Source organism: Delphinapterus leucas, chromosome 16, assembly GCF_059928025.1.
Source record: "Delphinapterus leucas isolate spDelLeu-1000000601 "Yukka" chromosome 16, BTC_Dleu_Yukka2, whole genome shotgun sequence".
NCBI classification, from domain to species: domain Eukaryota; kingdom Metazoa; phylum Chordata; class Mammalia; order Artiodactyla; family Monodontidae; genus Delphinapterus; species Delphinapterus leucas.
Window position 1 is genome coordinate 60,750,691 of NC_143144.1, and position 14,736 is coordinate 60,765,426.

A 14,736-nucleotide genomic window follows, 5' to 3' on the forward strand; every position below is an offset into this window, starting at 1 on the left:
ACAGGACCTATCAGCAAGCAAATGCCTCAGGAAAAATGTCTCCTCTGCTTTTCTGAAACCTCCAATTTAGTTGCACAAAAGAAATGGGTGGCAAGCCAGCATTAATTGTACCCTTAGAGAAGAGCCACTTCCCTCCTACAGGGGTGGAGTGACTTTACTGAGCTACCAAATGGATACAAAGACAAAAGTAAACACTAATTTGCTGTTTTTGTCTCTGGCACAGGAGGAGTGGTAAAACTGACACTGTCTGTAAACAGTAACAATGCCAGATATAACACAAAGAACAGGATTCCCCCCATCTCTCCACCCCCTCCCCACCTCCTCTCCCTAAGACATTCCTCCTGAGATTACTCATCCTGAGGAAACACACAGAAGCCTCCCTATAGTCCATATGCTGCTACCAAATGGAACCAAGGGAGAATCCAAGTTTGTACTGACTCCCCATTGGAAGAATCAATGGAACTCAAATATTTGTTTCTACCAGCTGACAAAAATTACAGGGAGGAGAAGGAACAAGACAGAAAGTATGAAATAATGGTATGTGACATGGCCAGGTTTGGATTAGAACAAGGCTGAAATGACAAAAAAAAGAGTTGAAAATAGAAGCAACCTAAACAAACTAAAAAGTTTTTAAAAAAAATTCAGCTTGTGCCCAGGCCTAGGGGTTCATAAAAGATATAGGAAGGGGCTTCCCTGGTGGTGCAGTGGTTAGGAATCCACCTGCCAACGCAGGGGACACGGATTTGAGCCCTGGTCTGGGAAGATCCCACATGCTTCAGAGCAACTAAGCCCGTGCGCCACAACTACTGAGCCTGTGCTCTAGGGCCCATGAGCCACAACTACTGAGCCCGCGTGCCACAACTACGGAAGCCCGCGTGCCTAGAGCCTGTGATCTGCAACAAGAGAAGCCACTGCAATGAGAAGCCCGCTCGCCGCAACTAGAGAAAGCCTATGTGCAATGACGAAGACCCAGTGCAGCCACAAATAAATAAATAAATTTGTTAAAAAAAAAAAAAAAAAAAAAGATATAGGAAAAGAGGATGAATTCAAAAGAGAAAGTTACCTGACCAGAGCTCCCGCCAGGTATAATGCAGGCGTACTCTACACTTCTTCTGATAGCAAAGTAGTTTATGTACTACCTGAATGCAGCGCCTGTAAGAGAAAAAGAGAAAAACTGGAATAAGTCTAAAAATATGGTGCAACTCACCACAGATACCCTTTCTTTAATGAGGCAGCTTTTGCTAAGGCCACAAAAGACACTGGATATGAATCTGTACACATGGGAAAGAAATGAACTTCTACCTGCAGCTTTCTGGTAGATAAATCCCCCCTGCCCAAAAAGGGAACCCTCTTGCACTGTTGGTGGGAATGTAAATTGATACAGCCACTATGGAGAACAGTATGGAGGTTCCTTAAAAAACTAAAAATAGGGCTTCCCTGGTGGCGCAGTGGTTGGGAGTCCGCCTGCCGATGCAGGGAACATGGGTTTGTGCCCTGGTCTGGGAAGATCCCACATGCCGCGGAGAGGCTGGGCCCATGAGCCATGGCCACTGAGCCTGCGCGTCCGGAGCCTGTGCTCCGCAACGGGAGAGGCCACAACAGCGAGAGGCCTGTGTACAGCAAAAAAAAAAAAAAAAAAAAAAAAAAACACTAAAAATAGAACTACCATATGACCCAGCAATCCCACTACTGGGCACATACCCTGAGAAAACCATAATTCAAAAAGAGTCATGCACCACAATGTTCACTGCAGCTCTATTTACAATAGCCAGGACATGGAAGCAACCTAAGTGTCCATCAACAGATGAATGGATAAAGAAGATGTGGCACATATATACAATGGAATATTACTCAGCCAGAAAAAGAAACGAAATTGAGTTATTTGTAGTGAGGTGGATGGACCCTAGAGTTTGTCATACAGAGTGAAGTAAGTCAGAAAGAGAAAAACAAATACCGTATGCTAACACATATATATGGAATCTAAAAAAAAAAAAAAAAACTGGTTCTGATGAATGTAGGGGCAGGACAGGAATAAAGACACAGACGTAGAGAATGGACATGAGGACCTGGGAAGGGGGAAGGGTAAGCTGGGACGAAGTGAGAGAGTGGCATGGACATATACATACTACCAAATGTAAAACAGATAGCTAGTGGGAAGCAGCCGCATAGCACAAGGAGATCAGCTCGGTGCTTTGTGACCACCTAGAGGGGTGGGATAGGGAGGATGGGAGGGAGACATAAAAGGGAAGACATATGGAGATATATGTATATGTATAGCTGATTCACTTTGTTATAAAGCAGAAACTATACATCATTGTAAAGCAATTATACTCCAATAAAGATGTTAAAAAAAAAATCCCCCCTCCCCATCCCACACACACTGCTTGTGCTAATTTCCCCTATCACTAGGAAAAGGGAGCTATAACCACATATAGGTCAATATTCAATTAGGCACTACTGATACCATTCCCTTGAGTATCTTTCCTGAGAGGAAGGATGCACCACTAGACCAAAATTAGACTACTCCATTCGAAATTGCAAACATAGGATGCAAAAACATAAAATTAAAGACCTTAAGTCTTTAGATCTATTTAAATTTGTTTTTAATATAAATTAAATTTTAAATAAAATGTAAATTTTATTTACATTAAAAGTTAAATTAAAAATTCAGTTCTGGGGACTTCCCTGGTGGTCCAGTGGTCAAGACTCCACGCTTCCAATGCAGGTGGCCTGGGTTCAATCCCTGGTCAGGGAACTAGATCCTGCATGCTGCAACTAAAAGATCCCACATGCCACAACTAAAGATCCCGCATGCTGCAACGAAGATCCCACATGCGGCAACTAAGACCCAGCACAGCCAAATAAATAAATAAATAATTTAAAATATATATTAAAAAAAAATATATATATATAAAATATATATATACTGGCTGAATGACTCTAAACTGACTGCTTAGGGTGTTTCTTTTATGCATGTAGTGGTTTCCTATTTCAACACAAGACAGTTCCATTTTAACCTGAAATCTTCTTGTGGGGCCACTGAAGTCTCTACCTACAGAGAATCCCTGATTAGAAAGAGTCCAAGTTTTCCATGTAAGAGTAACTTAAAGGAGAGTTTACTCTCTCCAGAGACTATTTCCCCTAACTCCCAAATCCTGGGCCAGCAGTGGGAGTGGCGGCAAGAATCAGAGTGTAGACATCCAGAAGAAGAAATTCATTTGTTGGGTTTTCCTACCTCTTACCGCTCCAGGCAAGACTTTTCTTTTTTTTCCGTATAAGCACCTTCCCCCATTATTACTTTACCTACAGCATTCATACACAGATATGAGACTATTTCGTTTCTGACACAGATTCTGACTTGAGTATTAAGCCTTTCCATGCTCCATATTTCTTCATATTTCACCAGGAAGATTATACACTTATCTGAAATGGTAGAAATTCATTTTGCTTTCAATTTCTCATTGCGCTGTATGTTGCTGAAAAGCAGTACATAATGAGAAATGAGAGCAGCAAGCTGGCCTGATGCCCAGCTCGGAGCAGATAAGTTCACCTAAAAAGGACTTGATGCTCCAAATGTCAAAAACTGGAAAGAAGGCTGGAAGTTGGGGGAGGGAGATATGGAAATATGCCCATGGGTAGTAATGAAGAAAGTGAATTCAGCCTGAGGGTAGGAACTTCTGCCCAGCCTCTGTCAGCTTGTTATCTTCTCCATCTTCCCTAACCTCAGGACATTCAATTAGGAAGCAGGTGGAAAAAGAACTGAGAAAGCAAGGCAAAACAAAAAAAGGCAGGAACTACTGGGGAGAGGGAGTTAAAATATTTAGTGTAGATCAGGTTCACTGGCTGGGATGTGAGGGTTTGGGTGGACAGTGACATACCGTAACTCTAAGTACTCAATACACAGTCTTATCATGTCATCCTCATCTTCAACTGTTACACCCATCATCCACTTAAATCAGGTAACATTTTTTCTGCTCTCTTATCCTTCCTCCATGTACCCTACACTCTAATCCTCCTGAATTACTTTCTATTCTCCAAACATGCCACACTTTCAAGTCTCCAAGCTTTTGAACATGCTGGTCCCCTGCTTGGGGTGTCCCTCCCCCACTCCTCTGCATAGAAAACTCCTATTGTTTCTTCATGACTCAGGTCAAACAGAGCCCCCTTTGATGCCCCAGTGAGCATTAGTCACCCTGTACAAATCTTTCCTTTGTCATTTATCATAGTAGTAGTTAAGAAAGAGTACAGCCTCTGGGGTCAGACAGACTTGAGTTTGAATCTTGGTGATGCAACTTAACTAGGTAGGTAACTGTGGTAGCCGGCCTGCAAGATGGCCCCCAATGGTCCCCACCTCCTGGCATTCACAACCTTATGGAGTCTCCTCCCACATTGTATTAGGCTTGGTCTGTATGACCAACAGAAATGGCATGTCATTTGAAATTAAGTTATAAAAGGCATTATGGCTTCCATCCTGGGCTCTCACTCTTCTCTTTCTCTCTTGGATTACTTGCTTTGAAGAAAGCCAGCTGCCATGTCAAGCAACCCTACGGAGAGGCCCACATGGCAAGGAACTGAGATTTACCAACAACCATGTAAGTGAGCTTGGAAGCAATTCTCCAGCCCCAGTACAGCCCAGTAGAGCCCCAGTAAAGCCAACACACTGACTGCAGCCTCTGCCAAACCCTATGCCCAAACTACCCAGCTAAGCTGCTAGGATTTCTGAGCCACAAAAACTATGAGGTAGTAAATGTTTGTTTTAAACCCCTATGTTTTGAAGTAGTTTGTTACATAGCAATAGATAATACACCTGAGAAGGGGTGGGAACAGCTTAGGATTTACTGTAAGAAACTTTGGGTTCAAGTCCAGGCAATGGTGCTTACTAACAGAACAACCCAACCTCCAGAGCCTCAGTTTCCTTGCCTAGAAAATGAGAAAACTAAGACTATAATAATATACTACAACATAAAGAGCATATCCTAGAACTAGAACATTACATAAACAAGCTAAAAATATAATCTGTAGCAAAACAAATCTGATCCCTGAGGTACTGATGTTCAGCGATCCTATCTAAAACAAGCAGAAAACTCATCTGGTAAGTGTTATTTAAAAAAAAGCAGCTTTTCATGGTCTTTGAGTTGAAATAAAGGATCAGACTAACTTTTAAACACCCAAAAGATATGGAAAAATGCAAACCACAACCTACTTACCTAAAAGTAAAATTTGTATCATTATTTCATATCTAGGAAACCAAAAATATGTAGCCTACAAACAGTCTAAAAAGCTGGAGATCTACTCTAGTCAGAGTAAAATCTTTCATATCTCCCTAGATCCCAGCCTAGCATTGGAATAAGGTACACTAAGCTTGCTGTGCACCAAACTTCTCTCTTACTCAAAAAAGTGGAGGTACTAATTCTGTTGTCAGACTGAATTCAGATGCATTTTAAGGAATAAAGATAATACATATATTTGAGATCACACTAACATGGCACAGCTGTTAGGCACTGACGATAAGAAGAATGCTGAAATACCAAAGAAGAGAGAAAGCCTAAAGGCTTAAACTTTATTAAAATATGAAGATTTTCAGTCATCTCTAGTTATACTGGTTGTAAAGAATTGTGACAGACAATCAGATCTCCTCAGGAGGCAGGAATCTCCCAGCCTGGCCACTATATACATAATCTGCCTAGCTAGCAGAGTTCTGACTATGTGGCTAGTACAATGTAGGCTAAGAATGAACCAAAAGATCTATCCCTCTGGCCTTTCCATATCTTTTAAATACTGCTGACTCCTTTGATGCCAAAGCCCAGGGATGACTAAGTGGTCTGCTAGTATTCCATATCCTTGGGTACAGGAGTCAGCTATGATCACTGCTTCAACGCATCAGCCCTGTTCTTCATGCAGTGTGCCTAAAAGTGATAATGAAGAGACATAGTTTGTACTTTTCCCCCCTTCTGGAAAAATGTATAAAACAGGCCATAAAACACTCCCTGACACTTCTCCACACATAAATGTGCTTTTCCTGAAGTGTACATAAAAATTTTGTGACTATTAAACTTCCCATCACTCCATTCTATAAAACAGATTTGCACACATTAAATGAACCACGGTACTTACACATAGAGATCCATAGGAAACTCCTTCATCATGTGTGTTACAATAAACTCTACCATCAGGTCTGAATGGGAAAAAGAGAAAACTTAGATCAATCAGAATGAAATTCATTGCTTGCCTTTGGGCTGGGAAAAAAACCTTCTCAGTGCACTTTATTTTATATAAGGCACTTTTTGCAACACTTTCACCACCTGCCACTTGTAAGGTAAAAAGAAAATTAGTTCTCTCCTACTTCCAGAAGGATACTTTGACCTGCCAATAAACTCAGATACAAGGGAGATTTCATTGTACAGATATTTCATACCATGACACTAATGCAAAATGCCAGAAGGAAATCATATTCTGAGAACCAAGTGATGAGGCAAGCAGAGAAAAAAACTATGGATCACATCCGTGTAACCAGACTCAAACTCTAAAGCTATGTCAGTCTATCTCATCTTCCTATCACACTCAGTTTGTCAGGTATTGACTGAAATGGTCTGAGGAGCTTTGGGTCAATAGAGACTTAATATTATATAGCCTTAATTATTGTTTCTAAAATCAAGTAGATTTAGGAAGTAGGGCTGAATACCCAGGTGAAATGGAATTAAGAGTTCAGATCATTTACCTGAGGAAAATGTAGAATTCTGGGCAGACTAAATTACCTACAATACAGCCCCTTAGCTGTCAGCTCTGTCAGCCTCCTCTCAGCTTAATTTACTCAGAGGAAGTTTTATACGTCTGAACCTTGAACTTTAAGCCTCCTGGCCAGCTGACACACAATTTGGACCAAGAAAGGGAGGGAAGAAATTGAAATCTTGATCAAGTGTAAGACAGTTTACAAATTTAAATCATGTATCAAGGTTAGACTTAGACATTTGTCTCCCTACAAAGATCTTTTTCTTTGAACAAAAGCACCCTTTAATTGAGCATTATACTCCTTGGGATTGCTTTACCAAACTCAACAAGAAACATGGTTTCTTAGGCCAGGGAAGAAACATAACCAGTAACTTCTTCCCTGAGGAGGAAGCGCACATCAACCAGGATCTATCCCTCATCTTAATCATGAAAACCTACCGCTGGCCCAGAAACATGCCAATTTTGATGATACTCACCCAGTACTGCACATACCAAAGGACGGCAGGGAAGGTTCTTGTCTGCTGCCTTCTTCCTGTGTCTCATAGGCTTCACATAAAAAAGAAATGAAACTAGTAGACATCTGAACTAACATCCAATGGCTTACCATCATGTTTTTCATGCAAGTAAAATCACTACTGGGGGCTTCCCTGGTGGTGCAGTGGTTAAGAATCTGCCTGCCAATGCAGGGGACACGGGTTCAAGCCCTGGTCCGGGAAGATCCCACATGCCGCGGAGCTACTAAGCCCGTGCACCACAACTACTGAGCCTGCGCTCTAGAGCCCGTGAGCCACAAGTACTGAGCCTGTGTGCCACAACTACTGAAGCCCGCGCGCCTAGAGCCCGTGCTCCACAACAAGAGGAGGCACCACAGTGAGAAGCCCGCGCACCGCGACAGAGTAGCCCCCGCTCACCGCAACTAGAGAAAGCCCGTGCGCAGCAACGAAGACCCAGCACAGCCAATAAATAAATAAAAGGAAATTTATTTTTAAAAAAAGAAAATGTGACTGTGTAAAGGCAGCAACAGTAGCATTTTAAAAAAAAAGTTTTTTTTTTAAGGAAAGTTTTAATATAAACTTCAATGTGATATTTCTGAACATACCTCCAAGTTTTAGGAAATTCCCTGATCCTTCATACTCTTATTTCCCCCACCTCTCAGATGAATAAATCAAAGCAGGATCTAGCATCAACCAATCAAAGATTGTACTACATTTTGAAAGCAAAAGGCTTAGGCCCATCTCCTTGTTGAAATCTACATTACTGATACATTCTATCTTGTATATACTTGTATAAAAGTATATCTCTAGTCAAGATATACTTTTGAGGGGTTTTTTTGTTTGTTTTTAAATTTATTTATTTTATTTATTTATTTTTGGCTGCGTTGGGTCTTCGCTGCTGTGCGTGGGCTTCCTCTACTTGCCGCAAGCAGGGGTTACCCTTCGTTGAGGTGCGCGTGCTTCTCATTGGGGTGGCTTCTCTTGTTGCGGAGCATGGGCTCTAGGCGCGCAGGCTTCATTAGTTGTGGCACACAAGCTCAGCAGTTGTGACGCACAGGCTTAGTTGCTCCGTGGCATGTGGGATCTTCCCGGACCAGGTATCGAACCCATGTCTCATGCACTGGCAGGCGGATTCTTAACCACTGTGCCACCAGGGAAGTCCCTTTTTGTTTTTTTTTTGTTTGTTTGTTTGTTTGTTTTTGGCCACGTTGGGCGGCATGTGGGATCTTAGTTCCCCGACCAGGGATCAAACCCATGCCCCCTGCAGAGGAACTGCAGAGTCTTAACCACTGGACTGCCAGGGAAGTCCCCTGATACATTCTAATATTACTGCCATGGGTATACGATTATGGATCTTTCCACCCTCTCTTGAGCAGGTAACACCTCCATGACACACACAAAAAATCCCAACAACCAGTATGGGTCTTCTGAACAGCAGTTAAGCAAGAGCCCTTTAGCATAAATTTCCACCCACACTTGTTCTAGTAGGATCAATTTTGTGTTGGCAGAAAAATTCCTCTAAGAAAAAACAAGAAGCAAAAGTCACACTTACCATTCTATGTAAGTTTACTCGAAAATTCATGTTGTCGTCATGCAAAAATGCATTGGCATACTGATCCTAATAAAAATAAAAACAGATTAAAAGTATGGAATGAGTGCTATACTTAAGAAACTCAGTTTATAATCTATCTATAATCTATAATCTTAAAGCCCAAGGATTTGTAGGACTTAAAGAACTCCTTTCAAGGACCAGTTAGAGAGTAATGGGATGAGCCTAGAGCCTTTATGTCAAGCCCCACTTAAGCCATGAGATTTCACTTGGGTGTAATTTCCCAGTGTGTCTCTAACTGGCCAAAAATCTCTAAGCAAATTACAAACAATAAAAATTAAGGCACAGGCACTTGAGGCAAATGCTGAGAGGAATGTGTTTTCCTATTCTCTCTTCCTTCCCATCTGCCCAAGGAACCTGCTCTGTTTGTGACAGCTTGAAGGTTTTCATAGGGACTGCAGGATACATGTGCAGGCTCCACATGAGGATCTACGATTAAGAAGAAAGGTCTGCACTCCGCCGGGAACGGGCTTGGCACAGCAAGAGAAAGCTGCTTACACAGGCAACATGGCAGTAGGTAAGACCCCGTCTCTCCCTGGCTTTGCTGAAGACTGATATAAAATCAAAAACCTCTCACCATGAATCAGTAATAAACATCCCTTGGCCCTTTCCCAACATCTCTTCTGAAGATCTGATGTGCCTACAGACTCCAATTCCTAGGAACTGTTACCATTTGTGAAAAACAACTCCTTTAAAGATTTTCTTAGAAAGATTTTTGAAAAGCAATTACACCAGGCCCACTGCTAATAAGCAGCTCTTCTATAACCAGCTACCCCTAACCTGGTGAAAAGCAGGTCATCTTTTCACTAAGAACATAAAAATGGAAAGACTGAGAGAGATCTCTGTTCCACATGGACCACGCCTTAATTGTTTTTCTTAGGAGAAAAAAGATCAGAGTAAGGAGTAAGTGAAGGAGGAGTCTGAAACTACAAATTTAGCTCTAAATTGACTCAATTTCTGCCATACCTGTGTTGCCACCAAGATCTAGGGTGAGTTCAGGCCTAATTAATCCAACCAAAAGTGTCTCCTTACAAAGCCCAAGCATCTGTTCTTTTTTCCCCTCGGGTTCTTTTTCTTCATCAAACTGCAATCAGCCCACTTTACTCAGTTTCCAATGCCCCTTTTCGGCTTTTGTCTCCACCTCTCCCCACAGAAGCCTGAGCTCCTTTTTTCATTTTGCTAAATGCAAAAGACCCAACATGAACAGTTTCAAAAGGGCAGGACTGTTTTCTCTGAAGAGGCATAACTCTCTTCAGAGTTTCAAACTCTGAAGAACTAGAATCTTAAAAAAATAAAATAAAAAAAGAACTAGAATATTCTAGTTATAGCAGTTATCACATCACAATTCATTATTAGGTCATGCAGTAAATACTGAGCCTCTACTATGTGCCAGACGCTAAGAATACACTGGTGAAGAAGACAAAGTACCTCCTATTGCTTACATTCTAGTGGTGCTTACATTCTAGTGGAGGAGATAATACAAGGTGGGAAGATTTTCTCTCCTAAACCTTAGGACTCTAAAAGTCAGGGGACAGGAACTTGGAAGAAGCGCAAAAAGAGACAGCACTTTGTTAAGAGATTAGCTAATACCAGAAGGCTGGTGAGACCTACCTCTGCAATACACGTAAGGATAATCAGACAGAGTTTGCCGCTGTGAAGCCGGTGCTCATCTGAAAAGAAAAAATAAACCCTTCTCTCTAAATCATCCAGGCCATGTTTCTATAGAGAACAAAGATGTGTATCATCAAAAAGAACATTCACACTTTCTCTCCCCACAAAATTCATGAATGAAAATCAAGGTTCTACTAGAGTAATCCTTGCTTTTCTTCTAGGAAAAAGAATTCCCCCATAAGATTTTTTTCCTAAATATTCTGGTAGTCTGATGGATAGCTAACCATCTTCCTGAGAACCATCCAATTATTGTAATGGTCACTAATACCATGGCCCAAGTCAGGCCTATGCCCTTTGTTTCCATATCAGCCCTTTGCTTCTGAATAATCAGACCTATTCCCTTTCCCACCCCTCCTCATCCACTAGCTAAAAGCACCACCATCTTTACCCATCTACCACAAAATCTAGAAAAGTTTTATAACTGTTCATAGCAAACTGGCTATGAATCAGAAAGAAATTAACTGGAGACTAGGGTCAAGCTCATGCTTCTCCTTGCACTGTGAACACTACTTATGACCATAAGCTGATCATTTTTCTTCCTGCCAAAGCTATTCACTCTAAAATATTTATTTAGTACTTACTATGTGGCAGGCACTGTGCTAGGCAATAGAGACATAGCACTGAACTAAACAAAGGTCTGTGGTCTCCCAGAACTCACATTCTTGTTATTAAAAAAGAAGGCAGGGCTACCCTGGTGGTGCAGTGGTTGAGAGTCCGCCTGCCGATGCAGGGGACACGGGTTCGTGCCCCGGTCCGGGAGGATCCCACATGCCGCGGAGCGGCTGGGCTCGTGAGCCATGGCCCGAGCCTGAGCGTCCAGAGCCTGTGCTCCGCAACGGGAGAGGCCACAACAGTGAGAGGCCCGCGTACAGCAAAAAAAAAAAAAAGAAGGCAACCTCAGTAACAGGGCTCTAAGCCCAAACAAAAGACCCAGAAAGAGCTACTCCATCACTGCCAATTACCAGAACCATCAAAACTTCTTGACTTTCCAGGATCTTTGTGGGTGAAGGGGTGAAATGGAGGTAAAAAGAGGGTCATTGGGACTCCCTGGTGGTCCAGTAGTTAAGAATCCACCTTCCAATGCAGAGGACTGGGGTTTGATCCCTGGTCAGGGAACTAAGATCCCACATGCCGCAGGGCAACTAAGCCCATGAGTGGCAACTACTAAGCCCGCACTCCACAACTAGAGAGCCCATGCACCACAACTAGAGAGAAGCCCGCTTGCCGACACAAATATCCCGCATGCCACAACTAAGACCTGACAAAGCCAGATAAATAAAGAAATAAATATTTTTTAAAAAGAAAAAAGGTCATACCAGCATATCCAAGCCAGAAAAATGGCTTATGATGTTTCAAATTAGCTTTGATGGGACCCAGACTAAAGTCCATCCTGGAGAGATCTATTAACGGATTACAGTGCTGTAGAAGTTAGCTAACAACAGTACACACCCTGACATTAACCTGTTACTTCCTCAAAGATGGAATCTATCAACTAAAACCTGACAATCAGAAGGCATAATGAGGGTGTGGTCAAAGAAATACATTTGCTTCTCCTCAGTGACAGGCAGTGCAAAAGAATAATGATGATGCTCCTACCTGACATTCCCAGTAGCTTACAGCAGAGCCCCTAGGCCAGAAGAGAAATGCCTTTGCCTGCAAAATTAGATTCATAAGACTCTTCTACCTATTCCCGGCCAGAGTTTCTCTGGCACTATCCTCCCCCTTCCCCTTAAGCTGATAAGCAACTCTTGTAGAAAAGCCTGCAGCTATCTCTCCACTTAAAAGAAACTGTTACTGAAAACAAAAATAAGGCATATTTCATTATAAACATTTTTTTAATTCAGAAAAGCACAAAAAAAGAACAATAAAAACCAAGTTTAATCACACCACCAGGAATTCCCTGGTGGCACAGTGGTTAAGAATCCACCTGCCAATGCAGGGGACATGGGTTCGAGCCCTGGTCCGGTAAGATCCCACATGCCGCGGAGCAACTAAGCCCGTGCACCACAACTACTGAGCCTGCACTGTAGAGCCCGCGAGCCACAACTACTGAAGCCTGCACACCTAGAGCCCGTGCTCCGCAACAAGAGAAGCCACCACAATGAGAAGCCCGTGCACAACGCAATGAAAAGCAGCCCCTGCTTGCCACAACTAGAGAAAAGCCCATGTGTAGCAAGGAAGACCCAACACAGTCAAAAATAAATAAATAAATTTATTAAAAAAAAAACAAAACTCTGCAACAGTCTTCAATATCAGGGTTGAAACTGTTGGATAAACTATTTATTAAAAATGAAAAAATAAAAATAAAATAAATAAAATAAAATGCTAGTGTAGTTTAAAAGCTATTGGTTATGGGTTTCCCTGGTGGCACAGTGGTTAAGAATCTGCCTTCCACTGCAGGGGACACGGGTTCAAGCCCTGGTCGGGGAAGATCCCACATGCCTCGGAGCAACTAAGCCCATGTGCCACAACTACTGAGCCTGAGCTCTAGAGCCTGTGAGCCACAACTACTGAGCCCGTATGCCACAACTACTGAAGCCTGTGCGCCTAGAGCCCGTGCTCCACAACAAGACAAGCCACTGCAATGAGAAGCCCATGCACCGCAACATAGAGTAGCCCCACTCGCTGCAACTAGAGAAAGCCGGCGCACAGCAACAAAGACCCAACACAGCCAAAAATAAAAAATAAATAAATAAATAAATAAATTTATTTAAAAGAAAAAGAAACAACTATCGGTTATGGAAAACATTCTGGGGACAATTGGGAAAAACTAAATATGGACTATTACATGATATTAGAGAATTACTGTTGGGAATTCCCTGGTGGGCCAGTGGTTAGGACTTGGTGTTTTCACTGCGGTGGCCCAGGTTCAATCCTTGGTCGGGGAACTAAGATCCCGCAAGACGTGTGGCACGCCAAAAAAAAAAAAAAAAAAGAAAAAGAACTGTTGTTGATTTTCTTAGCCTTAATGATGGATATCTAGGAAAATGTCTTTAATTTTGAGATACATGCCAAAGTACTTCTGGTGTGAAGGTAGAATGACGTCTGCAACTTACTTTAAAATTATTCAGCCAAAATAAGAATAACACAGAAATTTAGAGATAAACCAAATATGGCAAAATGTTAATGGGTATATGACTGATCACCGTATGACCCTTTCAGCTTCTCTGTTTACTGGAGTTTTTTCATTTAAAAAATTGGAAGAAAAATGCTACCTCAGTGTCACCATGAAATAAAAGGCTCATTTCCAGAGAAACTTAAAACGGGGATATATTCCACTTATATGAGGTAGTCAAATCCAAAGAGACAGAAAGCAGAATGGTGGTTGCCAGGGCTTGGGAAAAGGGGAGAATGTGAAGAATAGGGAATAAGTTTTTAATGGGTACAGTTTTAGTTTCACAAGATGAAGAGTTCTAAAGATGGATGGTAGTAATGGTTGCATAACAATGGGATCGTACTTAGTGCCACTTAAAAATAGTTAAAATGGTAAATTTTACTACAATAAAAAATATAATAGAGATAAATAAATAAAAATTGTAAAAATATAAATCTGGTATAAAGAAAAAACTAGGTTTAAAAAAAAAACCCTGAGATATATATACTGGACAGAATTTGCTGGGCTTCCTCCCAATCCCTTCTTCTAGCCCAACTATTCCACTACCCTACCACCAATTAAAAGATCATAGAGGGCTTCCCTGGTGGCGCAGTGGTTGAGAGTCTGCCTGCCGATGCAGGGGACACGGGTTCGTGCCCCGGTCCGGGAGGATCCCACATGCTGCGGAGCGGCTGGGCCCGTGAGCCACGGCCACTGGGCCTGTGCATCTGGAGCCTGTGCTCCGCAGCGGGAGAGGCCACAACAGTGAGAGGCCCACGTACAGCAAAAAAAAAAAAAAAAAAAGTCATAGAAAAATCATCAACAGAGGAAGAACAGGACACTAGACAGAATAAACTCAAACTTTTCTAATACCTATTTCTCTCCCACCTCCATTCTGCATTTCAGGGATGAGTACTGACACTCCTGTTTTAAGTGTTAAAGAACACAGTCCCTCTGAATCGCACCTCTTCCTACCGTACTCTGTACAACAGTCCTAATTCTCACTATGAGCTGATGTTTTCAGTTCTTGTCCTCAAAAGGGAATTCCCTGAAACATGCTAATCCCCTCACTTCCCACACACAAGAGTCTGCATCTACTTATCAAAATCTGCTAAGAAGACTTGCTACTTTTTGTAGAG

General features: G+C 42.0%; 1 protein-coding gene across 8 annotated transcripts in view; it reads right to left on the reverse strand.

The window, feature by feature from the left end:
- The window catches only part of ARMH3 (armadillo like helical domain containing 3), a 178,014-nt gene that overhangs the window by 109,698 nt on the left and 53,580 nt on the right, over window positions 1-14,736 (reverse strand). For all 8 annotated transcript variants that reach the window (XM_089898097.1, XM_022568962.3, XM_089898096.1 and 5 more), the window contains 5 exons: window positions 10,444-10,502; window positions 8,776-8,841; window positions 7,206-7,275; window positions 6,115-6,175; window positions 1,064-1,152 (listed from right to left, as the gene is read on the reverse strand). In XM_089898097.1, coding sequence (XP_089754223.1) covers window positions 1,064-1,152; window positions 6,115-6,175; window positions 7,206-7,275; window positions 8,776-8,841; window positions 10,444-10,502 — 345 coding nt within the window. The remainder of the gene's footprint in view (window positions 1-1,063; window positions 1,153-6,114; window positions 6,176-7,205; window positions 7,276-8,775; window positions 8,842-10,443; window positions 10,503-14,736) is intronic.